The sequence below is a fragment of the Heptranchias perlo genome, unplaced genomic scaffold (assembly GCF_035084215.1).
Source record: "Heptranchias perlo isolate sHepPer1 unplaced genomic scaffold, sHepPer1.hap1 HAP1_SCAFFOLD_400, whole genome shotgun sequence".
Classification (NCBI taxonomy): Eukaryota; Metazoa; Chordata; class Chondrichthyes; order Hexanchiformes; family Hexanchidae; genus Heptranchias; species Heptranchias perlo.
In genome coordinates, this window is record NW_027139412.1 from 164,796 (window position 1) to 181,566 (window position 16,771).

The window sequence follows — 16,771 nt, forward strand, 5'->3', positions numbered from 1 at the left end:
GTTTGATGGGACAGTGTAGAGGGAGCTTTACTCTGTATCTAACCCTGTACCTGACCCTGGGAGTGTTTGATGGGACAGTGTAGAGGGAGCTTTACTCTGTATCTAACCCTGTACCTGCCCTGGGAGTGTTTGATGGGAGAGTGTAGAGGGAGCTTTACTCTGTATCTAACCCTGTACCTGACCCTGGGAGTGTTTGATGGGACAGTGTGGAGGGAGCTTTACTCTGTATCTAACCCTGTACCTGCCCTGGGAGTGTTTGATGGGACAGTGTAGAGTGAGCTTTACTCTGTATCTAACCCTGTACCTGCCCTGGGAGTGTTTGATGGGACAGTGTAGAGGGAGCTTTACTCTGTATCTAACCCTGTACCTGCCCTGGGAGTGTTTGATGGGACAGTGTTGAGGGAGCTTTACTCTGTATCTAACCCTGTACCTGCCCTGGGAGTGTTTGATGGGACAGTGCAGCGGGAGCTTTACTCTGTATCTAACCCTGCACCTGCCCTAGGAGTGTTTGATGGGACAGTGTAGAGGGAGCTATACTCTGTATCTAACCCTGTCCCTGCCCTGGGAGTGTTTGATGGGACAGTGTAGAGGGAGCTTTACTCTGTATCGAACCCTGTACCTGACCCTGGGAGTGTTTGATGGGACAGTGTAGAGGGAGCTTCACTCTGTATCTAACCATGAACCTGTCCTGGGAGTGTTTGATGGGACAGTGTAGAGGGAGCTTTACTCTGTATCTAACCCTGTACCTGCCCTGGGAGTGTTTGATGGGACAGTGTAGACGGAGCTTTACTCTGTATCTCACCCTGTACCTGACCCTGGGAGTGTTTGATGGGACAGTGTAGAGGGAGCTTTACTCTGTATCTAACCCTGTACCTGCCCTGGGAGTGTTTGATGGGACAGTGTAGAGGGAGCTTTACTCTGTATCTAACCCTGTATTTGCCCCTGGGAGTGTTTGATGGGACAGTGTAGAGGGAGCTTTACTCTGTATCTAACCCTGTACCTGCCCTGGGAGTGTTTGATGGGACAGTGTAGAGGGAGCTTTACTCTGTATCTAACCCTGTACCTGCCCTGGGAGTGTTTGATGGGACAGTGTAGAGGGAGCTTTCCTCTGTATCTAACCCTGTACCTGCCCTGGGAGTGTTTGATGGGACAGTGCAGAGGGAGCTTTACTCTGTATCTAACCCTGTACCTGACCCTGGGAGTGTTTGATGGGACAGTGTAGAGGGAGCTTTACTCTGTACCTAACCCTGTAACTGCCCTGGGAGTGTTTGATGGGACAGTGTAGAGGGAGCTTTACTCTGTATCTAACCCTGTACCTGCCCTGGGAGTGTTTGATGGGACAGTTGAGAGGGAGCTTTACTCTGTATCTAACCCTGTACCTGACCCTGGGAGTGTTTGATGGGACAGTGTAGAGGGAGCTTTACTCTGTACCTAACCCTGTACCTGCCCTGGGAGTGTTTGATGGGACAGTGTAGAGGGAGCTTTACTCTGTATCTAACCCTGTACCTGCCCTGGGAGTGTTTGATGGGACAGTTGAGAGGGAGCTTTCCTCTGTATCCAACCCTGTACCTGCCCTGGGAGTGTTTGATGGGACAGTGTAGAGGGAGCTTTACTCTGTATCTAACCCTGTATCTGCCCTGGGAGTGTTTGATGGGACAGTGTAGAGGGAGCTTTACTCTGTATCTAACCCTGTATCTGCCCTGGGAGTGTTTGATGGGACAGTGTAGAGGGAGCTTTACTCTGTATCTAACCCTGTACCTGCCCTGGGAGTGTTTGATGGGACAGTGTGGAGGGAGCTTTACTCCGTATCTAACCCTGTACCTGCCCTGGGAGTGTTTGATGGGACAGTGTAGAGGGAGCTTTACTCTGTATCTAACCCTGTATCTGCCCTGGGAGTGTTTGATGGGACAGTGTAGAGGGAGCTTTACTCTGTATCTAACCCTGTACCTGCCCTGGGAGTGTTTGATGGGACAGTGTGGAGGGAGCTTTACTCCGTATCTAACCCTGTACCTGCCCTGGGAGTGTTTGATGGGACAGTGTAGACGGAGCTTTACTCTGTATCTAACCCTGTACCTGACCTGGGAGTGTTTGATGGTACAGTGTAGAGGGAGCTTTACTCTGTATCTAACCCTGTACCTGCCCTGGGAGTGTTTGACGGGACAGTGTAGAGGGAGCTTTACTCTGTATCTAACCCTGTACCTGCCCTGGGAGTGTTTCATGGAACAGTGTGGAGGGAGCTTTACTCTGTATCTAACCCTGTACCTGCCCTGGGAGTGTTTGACGGGACAGTGTAGAGGGAGCTTTACTCTGTATCTAACCCTGTACCTGCCCTGGGAGTGTTTGATGGGACAGTGTAGAGGGAGCTTTACTCTGTATCTAACCCTGGACCTGACCCTGGGAGTGTTTGATGGGACAGTGTAGAGGGAGCTTAACTCTGTATCTCACCCTGCACCTGCCCTGGGAGTGTTTGATGGGACAGTGTAGAGGGAGCTTTACTCTGTATCTAACCCTGTACCTGCCCTGGGAGTGTTTGATGGGACAGTGTAGAGGGAGCTTTCCTCTGTATCTAACCCTGTATCTGCCCTGGGAGTGTTTGATGGGACAGTGTAGAGGGAGCTTTACTCTGTATCTAACCCTGCACCTGACCCAGGGAGTGTTTGATGGGACAGTGCAGAGGGAGCTTAACTCTGTCTCTCACCCTGTACCTGCCCTGGGAGTGTTTGATGGGACAGTGTAGAGGGAGCTTTACTCTGTATCTAACCCTGTACCTGCCCTGGGAGTGTTTGATGGGACAGTGTAGAGGGAGCTTTACTCTGTATCTAACCCTGTATCTGCCCTGGGAGTGTTTGATGGGACAGTGTAGAGGGAGCTTTACTCTGTATCTAACCCTGTATCTGCCCTGGGAGTGTTTGATGGGACAGTGTAGAGGGAGCTTAACTCTGTATCTAACCCTGTACCTGCCCTGGGAGTGTTTGATGGGACAGTGTAGAGGGAGCTTTACTCTGTATCTAACCCTGTACCTGACCCTGGGAGTGTTTGATGGGACAGTGTAGAGGGAGCTTTACTCTGTATCTAACCCTGTACCTGTCCTGGGAGTGTTTGATGGGACAGTGTAGAGGGAGCTTTACTCTGTATCTAACCCTGTACCTGCCCTGGGAGTGTTTGATGGGACAGTGTAGAGTGAGCTTTACTCTGTATCTAACCCTGTACCTGCCCTGGGAGTGTTTGATGGGACAGTGTAGAGGGAGCTTTACTCTGTATCTAACCCTGTACCTGCCCTGGGAGTGTTTGATGGGACAGTGTTGAGGGAGCTTTACTCTGTATCTAACCCTGTACCTGACCCTGGGAGTGTTTGATGGGACAGTGCAGCGGGAGCTTTACTCTGTATCTAACCCTGCACCTGCCCTAGGAGTGTTTGATGGGACAGTGTAGAGGGAGCTATACTCTGTATCTAACCCTGTCCCTGCCCTGGGAGTGTTTGATGGGACAGTGTAGAGGGAGCTTTACTCTGTATCGAACCCTGTACCTGACCCTGGGAGTGTTTGATGGGACAGTGTAGAGGGAGCTTCACTCTGTATCTAACCATGAACCTGTCCTGGGAGTGTTTGATGGGACAGTGTAGAGGGAGCTTTACTCTGTATCTAACCCTGTACCTGCCCTGGGAGTGTTTGATGGGACAGTGTAGACGGAGCTTTACTCTGTATCTAACCCTGTACCTGACCCTGGGAGTGTTTGATGGGACAGTGTAGAGGGAGCTTTACTCTGTATCTAACCCTGTACCTGCCCTGGGAGTGTTTGATGGGACAGTGTGGAGGGAGCTTTACTCCGTATCAAACCCTGTACCTGCCCTGGGAGTGTTTGATGGGACAGTGTCGAGGGAGCTTTACTCTGTATCTAACCCTGTACCTGCCCTGGGAGTGTTTCATGGAACAGTGCAGAGGGAGCTTTCCTCTGTATCTAACCCTGTACCTGCCCCGGGAATGTTTGATGGGACAGTGTAGAGGGAGCTTTACTCTGTATCTAACCCTGTACCTGCCCTGGGAGTGTTTGATGGGACAGTGTAGAGGGAGCTTTACTCTGTATCTAATCCTGTACCTGCCCTGGGAGTGTTTGATGGGACAGTGTAGAGGGAGCTTTACTCTGCATCTAACCCTGTACCTGCCCTGGTCGTGTTTGATGGGGACAGTGCAGAGGGAGCTTTACTCTGTATCTAACCCTGTACCTGACCCTGGGAGTGTTTGATGGGAAAGTGTAGAGGGAGCTTTGCTCTGTATCTAACCCTGTACCTGACCCTGGGAGTGTTTGATGGGACAGTGTAGAGGGAGCTTTACTCTGTATCTAACCCTGTACCTGCCCTGGGAGTGTTTGATGGGACAGTGTAGAGGGAGCTTTACTCTGTATCTAACCCTGTACCTGACCCTGCGAGTGTTTGATGGGACAGTGTAGAGGGAGCTTTACTCTGTATCTAACCCTGTACCTGACCCTGTGAGTGTTTGATGGGACAGTGTAGAGGGAGCTTTACTCTGTATCTAACCCTGTACCTGCCCTGGGAGTGTTTGATGGGACAGTGTAGAGGGAGCTTTACTCTGTATCTAACCCTGTACCTGCCCTGGGAGTGTTTGATGGGACAGTGTAGAGGGAGCTATACTCTGTATCTAACCCTGTCCCTGCCCTGGGAGTGTTTGATGGGACAGTGTAGAGGGAGCTTTACTCTGTATCGAACCCTGTACCTGACCCTGGGAGTGTTTGATGGGACAGTGTAGAGGGAGCTTCACTCTGTATCTAACCATGAACCTGTCCTGGGAGTGTTTGATGGGACAGTGTAGAGGGAGCTTTACTCTGTATCTCACCCTGTACCTGCCCTGGGAGTGTTTGATGGGACAGTGTAGAGGGAGCTTTACTCTGTATCTAACCCTGTACCTGACCCTGGGAGTGTTTGATGGGACAGTGTAGAGGGAGCTTTACTCTGTATCTAACCCTGTACCTGCCCTGGGAGTGTTTGATGGGACAGTGTGGAGGGAGCTTTACTCCGTATCTAACCCTGTACCTGCCCTGGGAGTGTTTGATGGGACAGTGTCGAGGGAGCTTTACTCTGTATCTAACCCTGTACCTGCCCTGGGAGTGTTTCATGGAACAGTGTAGAGGGAGCTTTACTCTGTATCTAACCCTGTCCCTGCCCCGGGAATGTTTGATGGGACAGTGTAGAGGGAGCTTTACTCTGTATCTAACCCTGTACCTGCCCTGGGAGTGTTTGATGGGACAGTGTAGAGGGAGCTTTACTCTGTATCTAATCCTGTACCTGCCCTGGGAGTGTTTGATGGGACAGTGTAGAGGGAGCTTTACTCTGCATCTAACCCTGTACCTGCCCTGGTCGTGTTTGATGGGGACAGTGCAGAGGGAGCTTTACTCTGTATCTAACCCTGTACCTGACCCTGGGAGTGTTTGATGGGACAGTGTGGAGGGAGCTTTACTCTGTATCTAACCCTGTACATGCCCTGGGAGTGTTTGATGGTACAGTGTAGAGGGAGCTTTACTCTGTATCTCACCCTGCACCTGCCCTGGGAGTGTTTGATGGGACAGTGTAGAGGGAGCTTTACTCTGTATCTAACCCTGTACCTGACCCTGGGAGTGTTTGATGGGACAGTGTAGAGGGAGCTTTACTCTGTATCTAACCCTGTACCTGCCCCGGGAGTGTTTGATGGGACAGTGTAGAGGGAGCTTTCCTCTGTATCTAACCCTGTACCTGCCCTGGGAGTGTTTGATGGGACAGTGCAGAGGGAGCTTTACTCTGTATCTAACCCTGTATTTGCCCCTGGGAGTGTTTGATGGGACAGTGTAGAGGGAGCTTTACTCTGTATCTAACCCTGTACCTGCCCTGGGAGTGTTTGATGGGACAGTGTAGAGGGAGCTTTACTCTGTATCTAACCCTGTACCTGCCCTGGGAGTGTTTGATGGGACAGTGTAGAGGGAGCTTTCCTCTGTATCTAACCCTGTACCTGCCCTGGGAGTGTTTGATGGGACAGTGCAGAGGGAGCTTTACTCTGTATCTAACCCTGTACCTGACCCTGGGAGTGTTTGATGGGACAGTGCAGAGGGAGCTTTACTCTGTACCTAACCCTGTACCTGCCCTGGGAGTGTTTGATGGGACAGTTGAGAGGGAGCTTTACTCTGTATCTAACCCTGTACCTGACCCTGGGAGTGTTTGATGGGACAGTGTAGAGGGAGCTTTACTCTGTACCTAACCCTGTACCTGCCCTGGGAGTGTTTGATGGGACAGTGTAGAGGGAGCTATACTCTGTATCTAACCCTGTCCCTGCCCTGGGAGTGTTTGATGGGACAGTGTAGAGGGAGCTTTACTCTGTATCGAACCCTGTACCTGACCCTGGGAGTGTTTGATGGGACAGTGTAGAGGGAGCTTCACTCTGTATCTAACCATGAACCTGTCCTGGGAGTGTTTGATGGGACAGTGTAGAGGGAGCTTTACTCTGTATCTCACCCTGTACCTGCCCTGGGAGTGTTTGATGGGACAGTGTAGAGGGAGCTTTACTCTGTATCTAACCCTGTACCTGACCCTGGGAGTGTTTGATGGGACAGTGTAGAGGGAGCTTTACTCTCTATCTAACCCTGTACCTGCCCTGGGAGTGTTTGATGGGACAGTGTGGAGGGAGCTTTACTCCGTATCTAACCCTGTACCTGCCCTGGGAGTGTTTGATGGGACAGTGTCGAGGGAGCTTTACTCTGTATCTAACCCTGTACCTGCCCTGGGAGTGTTTCATGGAACAGTGTAGAGGGAGCTTTACTCTGTATCTAACCCTGTACCTGCCCCGGGAATGTTTGATGGGACAGTGCAGAGGGAGCTTTACTCTGTATCTAACCCTGTACCTGCCCTGGGAGTGTTTGATGGGACAGTGTAGAGGGAGCTTTACTCTGTATCTAATCCTGTACCTGCCCTGGGAGTGTTTGATGGGACAGTGAAGAGGGAGCTTTACTCTGCATCTAACCCTGTACCTGCCCTGGTCGTGTTTGATGGGGACAGTGCAGAGGGAGCTTTACTCTGTATCTAACCCTGTACCTGACCCTGGGAGTGTTTGATGGGACAGTGTAGAGGGAGCTTTACTCTGTATCTAACCCTGTACATGCCCTGGGAGTGTTTGATGGGACAGTGTAGAGGGAGCTTTACTCTGTATCTCACCCTGCACCTGCCCTGGGAGTGTTTGATGGGACAGTGTAGAGGGAGCTTTACTCTGTATCCAACCCTGTACCTGACCCTGGGAGTGTTTGATGGGACAGTGTAGAGGGAGCTTTACTCTGTATCTAACCCTGTACCTGCCCTGGGAGTGTTTGATGGGACAGTGTAGAGGGAGCTTTACTCTGTATCTAACCCTGTATTTGCCCCTGGGAGTGTTTGATGGGACAGTGTAGAGGGAGCTTTACTCTGTATCTAACCCTGTACCTGCCCTGGGAGTGTTTGATGGGACAGTGTAGAGGGAGCTTTACTCTGTATCTAACCCTGTACCTGCCCTGGGAGTGTTTGATGGGACAGTGTAGAGGGAGCTTTCCTCTGTATCTAACCCTGTACCTGCCCTGGGAGTGTTTGATGGGACAGTGCAGAGGGAGCTTTACTCTGTATCTAACCCTGTACCTGACCCTGGGAGTGTTTGATGGGACAGTGTAGAGGGAGCTTTACTCTGTACCTAACCCTGTACCTGCCCTGGGAGTGTTTGATGGGACAGTGTAATGGGAGCTTTACTCTGTATCTAACCCTGTACCTGCCCTGGGAGTGTTTGATGGGACAGTTGAGAGGGAGCTTTACTCTGTATCTAACCCTGTACCTGACCCTGGGAGTGTTTGATGGGACAGTGTAGAGGGAGCTTTACTCTGTACCTAACCCTGTACCTGCCCTGGGAGTGTTTGATGGGACAGTGTAGAGGGAGCTTTACTCTGTATCTAACCCTGTACCTGCCCTGGGAGTGTTTGATGGGACAGTTGAGAGGGAGCTTTCCTCTGTATCCAACCCTGTACCTGCCCTGGGAGTGTTTGATGGGACAGTGTAGAGGGAGCTTTACTCTGTATCTAACCCTGTATCTGCCCTGGGAGTGTTTGATGGGACAGTGTAGAGGGAGCTTTACTCTGTATCTAACCCTGTATCTGCCCTGGGAGTGTTTGATGGGACAGTGTAGAGGGAGCTTTACTCTGTATCTAACCCTGTACCTGCCCTGGGAGTGTTTGATGGGACAGTGTGGAGGGAGCTTTACTCCGTATCTAACCCTGTACCTGCCCTGGGAGTGTTTGATGGGACGGTGTAGAGGGAGCTTTACTCTGTATCTAACCCTGTACCTGACCTGGGAGTGTTTGATGGTACAGTGTAGAGGGAGCTTTACTCTGTATCTAACCCTGTACCTGCCCTGGGAGTGTTTGACGGGACAGTGTAGAGGGAGCTTTACTCTGTATCTAACCCTGTACCTGCCCTGGGAGTGTTTGATGGGACAGTGTGGAGGGTACTTTACTCTGTATCTAACCCTGTACCTGCCCTGGGAGTGTTTGACGGGACAGTGTGGAGGGAGCTTTACTCTGTATCTAACCCTGTACCTGCCCTGGGAGTGTTTGATGGGACAGTGTAGAGGGAGCTTTACTCTGTATCTAACCCTGCACCTGACCCTGGGAGTGTTTGATGGGACAGTGTAGCGGGAGCTTTACTCTGTATCTCACCCTGCACCTGCCCTGGGAGTGTTTGATGGGACAGTGTAGAGGGAGCTTTACTCTGTATCTAACCCTGTACCTGCCCTGGGAGTGTTTGATGGGACAGTGTAGAGGGAGCTTTCCTCTGTATCTAACCCTGTATCTGCCCTGGGAGTGTTTGATGGGACAGTGTAGAGGGAGCTTTACTCTGTATCTAACCCTGCACCTGACCCTGGGAGTGTTTGATGGGACAGTGCAGAGGGAGCTTAACTCTGTCTCTCACCCTGTACCTGCCCTGGGAGTGTTTGATGGAACAGTGTAGAGGGAGCTTTACTCTGTATCTAACCCTGTACCTGCCCTGGGAGTGTTTGATGGGACAGTGTAGAGGGAGCTTTACTCTGTATCTAACCCTGTATCTGCCCTGGGAGTGTTTGATGGGACAGTGTAGAGGGAGCTTTACTCTGCATCTAACCCTGTATCTGCCCTGGGAGTGTTTGATGGGACAGTGTAGAGGGAGCTTAACTCTGTATCTAACCCTGTACCTGCCCTGGGAGTGTTTGATGGGACAGTGTAGAGGGAGCTTTACTCTGTATCTAACCCTGTACCTGACCCTGGGAGTGTTTGATGGGACAGTGTAGAGGGAGCTTTACTCTGTATCTAACCCTGTACCTGTCCTGGGAGTGTTTGATGGGACAGTGTAGAGGGAGCTTTACTCTGTATCTAACCCTGTACCTGACCCTGGGAGTGTTTGATGGGACAGTGTAGAGGGAGCTTTACTCTGTATCTAACCCTGTACCTGCCCTGGGAGTATTTGATGGGACAGTGTAGAGGGAGCTTTACTCTTTATCTAACCCTGTACCTGCCCTGGGAGTGTTTGATGGGACAGTGTAGAGGGAGCTTTACTCTGTATCTAACCCTGTACCTGACCCTGGGAGTGTTTGATGGGACAGTGTAGAGGGAGCTTTACTCTGTATCTAACCCTGTACCTGCCCTGGGAGTGTTTGATGGGAGAGTGTAGTGGGAGCTTTACTCTGTATCGAACCCTGTACCTGACCCTGGGAGTGTTTGATGGGACAGTGTGGAGGGAGCTTTACTCTGTATCTAACCCTGTACCTGCCCTGGGAGTGTTTGATGGGACAGTGTAGAGTGAGCTTTACTCTGTATCTAACCCTGTACCTGCCCTGGGAGTGTTTGATGGGACAGTGTAGAGGGAGCTTTCCTCTGTATCTAACCCTGTACCTGCCCTGGGAGTGTTTGATGGGACAGTGTTGAGGGAGCTTTACTCTGTATCTAACCCTGTACCTGCCCTGGGAGTGTTTGATGGGACAGTGCAGCGGGAGCTTTACTCTGTATCTAACCCTGCACCTGCCCTAGGAGTGTTTGATGGGACAGTGTGGAGGGAGCTTAACTCTGTATCTAACCCTGTACCTGCCCTGGGAGTGTTTGATGGGACAGTGTAGAGGGAGCTTTCCTCTTTATCTAACCCTGTACCTGCCCTGGGAGTGTTTGATGGGACAGTGTAGAGGGTGCTTTACTCTGTATCTAACCCTGTACCTGACCCTGGGAGTGTTTGATGGGACAGTGTAGAGGGAGCTTTACTCTGCATCTAACCCTGTACCTGACCCTGGGAGTGTTTGATGGTACAGTGTAGAGGGAGCTTTACTCTGTATCTAACCCTGTACCTGCCCTGGGAGTGTTTGATGGGACAGTGTAGAGGGAGCTTTACTCCGTATCTAACCCTGTACCTGCCCTGGGAGTGTTTGATGGGACAGTGTTGAGGGAGCTTTACTCTGTATCTAACCCTGTACCTGACCCTGGGAGTGTTTGATGGGACAGTGTAGAGGGAGCTTTACTCTGTATCTAACCCTGTACCTGCCCTGGGAGTGTTTGATGGGACAGTGTGGAGGGAGCTTTACTCTGTATCTAACCCTGCACCTGCCCTGGGAGTGTTTGATGGGACAGTGTAGAGGGAGCTTTACTCTGTATCTGACCCTGTACCTGACCCTGGGAGTGTTTGATGGGACAGTGTAGAGGGAGCTTTACTCTGTATCTGACCCTGTACCTGACCCTGGGAGTGTTTGATGGGACAGTGCAGAGGGAGCTTTACTCTGTATCTAACCCTGTACCTGCCCTGGGAGTGTTTGATGGGACAGTGTAGAGGGAGCTTTACTCTGTATCTAACCCTGTACCTGACCCTGGGAGTGTTTGATGGGACAGTGTAGAGGGAGCTTTACTCTGTATCTAACCCTGTACCTGACCCTGAGAGTGTTTGATGGGACAGTGTAGAGGGAGCTTTACTCTGTATCTAACCCTGTACCTGACCCTGAGAGTGTTTGATGGGACAGTGTAGAGGGAGCTTTACTCTGTATCTAACCCTGTACCTGACCCTGGGAGTGTTTGATGGGACAGTGTAGAGGGAGCTTTACTCTGTATCTAACCCTGTACCTGACCCTGGGAGTGTTTGATGGGACAGTGTAGAGGGAGCTTTACTCTGTATCTAACCCTGCACCTGACCCTGAGAGTGTTTGATGGGACAGTGTAGAGGGAGCTTTACTCTGTATCTAACCCTGTACCTGACCCTGGGAGTGTTTGATGGGACAGTGTAGAGGGAGCTTAACTCTGTATCTAACCCTGTACCTGCCCTGGGAGTGTTTGATGGGACAGTGTAGAGGGAGCTTTACTCTGTATCTAACCCTGTACCTGACCCTGGGAGTGTTTGATGGGACAGTGTAGAGGGAGCTTTACTCTGTATCTAACCCTGTACCTGTCCTGGGAGTGTTTGATGGGACAGTGTAGAGGGAGCTTTACTCTGTATCTAACCCTGTACCTGACCCTGGGAGTGTTTGATGGGACAGTGTAGAGGGAGCTTTACTCTGTATCTAACCCTGTACCTGCCCTGGGAGTGTTTGATGGGACAGTGTAGAGGGAGCTTTACTCTTTATCTAACCCTGTACCTGCCCTGGGAGTGTTTGATGGGACAGTGTAGAGGGAGCTTTACTCTGTATCTAACCCTGTACCTGACCCTGGGAGTGTTTGATGGGACAGTGTAGAGGGAGCTTTACTCTGTATCTAACCCTGTACCTGCCCTGGGAGTGTTTGATGGGAGAGTGTAGAGGGAGCTTTACTCTGTATCGAACCCTGTACCTGACCCTGGGAGTGTTTGATGGGACAGTGTGGAGGGAGCTTTACTCTGTATCTAACCCTGTACCTGCCCTGGGAGTGTTTGATGGGACAGTGTAGAGTGAGCTTTACTCTGTATCTAACCCTGTACCTGCCCTGGGAGTGTTTGATGGGACAGTGTAGAGGGAGCTTTACTCTGTATCTAACCCTGTACCTGCCCTGGGAGTGTTTGATGGGACAGTGTTGAGGGAGCTTTACTCTGTATCTAACCCTGTACCTGCCCTGGGAGTGTTTGATGGGACAGTGCAGCGGGAGCTTTACTCTGTATCTAACCCTGCACCTGCCCTAGGAGTGTTTGATGGGACAGTGTAGAGGGAGCTTAACTCTGTATCTAACCCTGTACCTGCCCTGGGAGTGTTTGATGGGACAGTGTAGAGGGAGCTTTCCTCTTTATCTAACCCTGTACCTGCCCTGGGAGTGTTTGATGGGACAGTGTAGAGGGTGCTTTACTCTGTATCTAACCCTGTACCTGACCCTGGGAGTGTTTGATGGGACAGTGTAGAGGGAGCTTTACTCTGCATCTAACCCTGTACCTGACCCTGGGAGTGTTTGATGGTACAGTGTAGAGGGAGCTTTACTCTGTATCTAACCCTGTACCTGCCCTGGGAGTGTTTGATGGGACAGTGTAGAGGGAGCTTTACTCCGTATCTAACCCTGTACCTGCCCTGGGAGTGTTTGATGGGACAGTGTTGAGGGAGCTTTACTCTGTATCTAACCCTGTACCTGACCCTGGGAGTGTTTGATGGGACAGTGTAGAGGGAGCTTTACTCTGTATCTAACCCTGTACCTGCCCTGGGAGTGTTTGATGGGACAGTGTGGAGGGAGCTTTACTCTGTATCTAACCCTGCACCTGCCCTGGGAGTGTTTGATGGGACAGTGTAGAGGGAGCTTTACTCTGTATCTGACCCTGTACCTGACCCTGGGAGTGTTTGATGGGACAGTGCAGAGGGAGCTTTACTCTGTATCTAACCCTGTACCTGCCCTGGGAGTGTTTGATGGGACAGTGTAGAGGGAGCTTTACTCTGTATCTAACCCTGTACCTGACCCTGGGAGTGTTTGATGGGACAGTGTAGAGGGAGCTTTACTCTGTATCTAACCCTGTACCTGACCCTGAGAGTGTTTGATGGGACAGTGTAGAGGGAGCTTTACTCTGTATCTAACCCTGTACCTGACCCTGAGAGTGTTTGATGGGACAGTGTAGAGGGAGCTTTACTCTGTATCTAACCCTGTACCTGACCCTGGGAGTGTTTGATGGGACAGTGTAGAGGGAGCTTTACTCTGTATCTAACCCTGTACCTGACCCTGGGAGTGTTTGATGGGACAGTGTAGAGGGAGCTTTACTCTGTATCTAACCCTGCACCTGACCCTGAGAGTGTTTGATGGGACAGTGTAGAGGGAGCTTTACTCTGTATCTAACCCTGTACCTGACCCTGGGAGTGTTTGATGGGACAGTGTAGAGGGAGCTTTACTCTGTATCTAACCCTGTACCTGCCCTGGGAGTGTTTGATGGGACAGTGTAGAGGGAGCTTTACTCTGTATCTAACCCTGTACCTGCCATGGGAGTGTTTGATGGGACAGTGTAGAGGGAGCTTTACTCTGTATCTAACCCTGTACCTGACCCTGGGAGTGTTTGATGGGACATTGTAGAGGGAGCTTTACTCTGTATCTAACCCTGTACCTGCCCTGGGAGTGTTTGATGGGACAGTGTAGAGGGAGATTTACTCTGTATCTAACCCTATACCTGCCCTGGGAGTGTTTGATGGGACAGTGTAGAGGGAGCTTTACTCTGTATCTGACCCTGTACCTGACCCTGGGAGTGTTTGATGGGACAGTGTAGAGGGAGCTTTACTCTGTATCTGACCCTGTACCTGACCCTGGGAGTGTTTGATGGGACAGTGCAGAGGGAGCTTTACTCTGTATCTAACCCTGTACCTGCCCTGGGAGTGTTTGATGGGACAGTGTAGAGGGAGCTTTACTCTGTATCTAACCCTGTACCTGACCCTGAGAGTGTTTGATGGGACAGTGTAGAGGGAGCTTTACTCTGTATCTAACCCTGTACCTGACCCTGAGAGTGTTTGATGGGACAGTGTAGAGGGAGCTTTACTCTGTATCTAACCCTGTACCTGACCCTGGGAGTGTTTGATGGGACAGTGTAGAGGGAGCTTTACTCTGTATCTCACCCTGTACCTGACCCTGGGAGTGTTTGATGGGACAGTGTAGAGGGAGCTTTACTCTGTATTTCACCCTGTACCTGACCCTGGGAGTGTTTGATGGGACAGTGTAGAGGGAGCTTTACTCTGTATCTAACCCTGTACCTTACCCTGGGAGTGTTTGATGGGACAGTGTAGAGGGAGCTTTACTCTGTATCTAACCCTGTCCCTGCCCTGGGAGTGTTTGATGGGACAGTGTAGAGGGAGCTTTACTCTGTATCTAACCCTGTACCTGCCCTGGGAGTGTTTGATGGGACAGTGTAGAGGGAGCTTTACTCTGTATCTAACCCTGTACCTGACCTGGGAGTGTTTGATGGGACAGTGTAGAGGGAGCTTTACTCTGTATCTAACCCTGTACCTGCCCTGGGAGTGTTTGGTGGGACAGTGTAGAGGGAGCTTTACTCTGTATCTAACCCTGTACCTGCCCTGGGAGTGTTTGATGGGACAGTGTAGAGGGAGCTTTACTCTGTATCTAACCCTGTACCTGCCCTGGGAGTGTTTGGTGGGACAGTGTAGAGGGAGCTTTACTCTGTATCTAACCCTGTACCTGACCCTGGGAGTGTTTGACGGGACAGTGTAGAGGGAGCTTTACTCTGTATCTAACCCTGTACCTGCCCTGGGAGTGTTTGACGGGACAGTGTAGAGGGAGCTTTACTCTGTATCTAACCCTGTACCTGCCCCGGGAGTGTTTGATGGGACAGTGTAGAGGGAGCTTTACTCTGTATCTAACCCTGTACCTGACCCTGAGAGTGTTTGATGGGACAGTGTAGAGGGAGCTTTACTCTGTATCTAACCCTGTACCTGACCCTGAGAGTGTTTGATGGGACAGTGTAGAGGGAGCTTTACTCTGTATCTAACCCTGTACCTGACCCTGGGAGTGTTTGACGGGACAGTGTAGAGGGAGCTTTACTCTGTATCTAACCCTGTACCTGCCCTGGGAGTGTTTGATGGGACAGTGTAGAGGGAGCTTTACTCTGTATCTAACCCTGTACCTGACCCTGGGAGTGTTTGACGGGACAGTGTAGAGGGAGCTTTACTCTGTATCTAACCCTGTACCTGACCCTGGGAGTGTTTGATGGGACAGTGTGGTGTGTTTTGAATGTTTTGGATTATTTCTCCGATGGATTATGTTGAGTTTATGATGTGTTTTTCGATCTCTCAGGTCCTGTTCCCGATGTCCGGGTGGAGAACGCTCCCTGATGTTGTCATTGATGATAAAAGATTAAAAATGTTTTCTTCACTCAATTTAAAATGTCTCCCAGTTCTTGCCTTGTTCGCACCGATCACTGAAATATTTTACACGGGACATCGTCACACAGCTGAACGGGCCCATCAGTCAGTGTCAGCTCATTCGCAATCCCTGTGTTCATCCTGAGCCTGACCTCTCACACCCACCCGTCACACCTCTCACACCCACCCGTCACACCTCTCACACCCACCCGTCACACCTCTCACACCTCCCCGTCACACCTCTCACACCTCCCCGTCACACCTCTCACACCCACCCGTCACACCTCTCACACCTCCCCGTCACACCTCTCACACCCACCCGTCACACCTCTCACACCCACCCGTCACACCTCTCACACCTCCCCGTCACACCTCTCACACCCACCCGTCACACCTCTCACACCCACCCGTCACACCTCTCACACCCACCCGTCACACCTCTCACACCCACCCGTCACACCTCTCACACCCACCCGTCACACCTCTCACACCCACCCGTCACACCTCTCACACCCACCCGTCACACCTCTCACACCCACCCGTCACACCTCTCACACCCACCCGTCACACCTCTCACACCCACCCGTCACACCTCTCACACCCACCCGTCACACCTCTCACACCTCCCCGTCACACCTCTCACACCCACCCGTCACACCTCTCACACCCACCCGTCACACCTCTCACACCCACCCGTCACACCTCTCACACCCACCCGTCACACCTCTCACACCTCCCCGTCACACCTCTCACACCCACCCGTCACACCTCTCACACCTCCCCGTCACACCTCTCACACCTCCCAGTCACACCTCTCACACCCACCCATCACACCTCTCACACCTCCCCGTCACACCTCTCACACCCACCCGTCACACCTCTCACACCCACCCGACACACCTCTCACACCCACCCGTCACACCTCTCACACCTCCCCGTCACACCTCTCACACCTCCCCGTCACACCTCTCACACCTCCCCGTCACACCTCCCCGTCACACCTCCCCGTCACACCTCTCACACCTCCCCGTCACACCTCTCACACCCACCCGTCACACCTCTCACACCTCCCCGTCACACCTCTCACACCCACCCGTCACACCTCTCACACCCACCCGTCACACCTCTCACACCCACCCGTCACACCTCTCACACCTCCCCGTCACACCTCTCACACCCACCCATCACACCTCTCACACCCACCCGTCACACCTCTCACACCTCCCCGTCACACCTCTCACACCCACCCGTCACACCTCTCACACCCACCCGTCACACCTCTCACACCCACCCGTCACACCTCTCACACCTCCCCGTCACACCTCTCACACCCACCCGTCACACCTCTCACACCTCCCCGTCACACCTCTCACACCCACCCGTCACACCTCTCACACCCACCCGTCACACCTCTCACACCCACCCGTCACACCTCTCACACCTCCCCGTCACACCTCTCACACCCACCCGTC

At 51.8% G+C, this 16,771-nt stretch overlaps 1 protein-coding gene across 1 annotated transcript in view; it reads left to right on the plus strand.

The window, feature by feature from the left end:
* Positions 1–15,321, plus strand: part of LOC137312159 (uncharacterized) — a 77,500-nt gene extending 62,179 nt beyond the window's left edge. Inside the window, exon 7 of the mRNA XM_067978845.1 lies at positions 15,232–15,321. Within this exon, the coding sequence (XP_067834946.1) occupies positions 15,232–15,269 (38 nt within the window). The 3' untranslated portion in view covers positions 15,270–15,321. The remainder of the gene's footprint in view (positions 1–15,231) is intronic.
* The last annotated feature ends 1,450 nt before the right edge of the window (positions 15,322–16,771 follow it).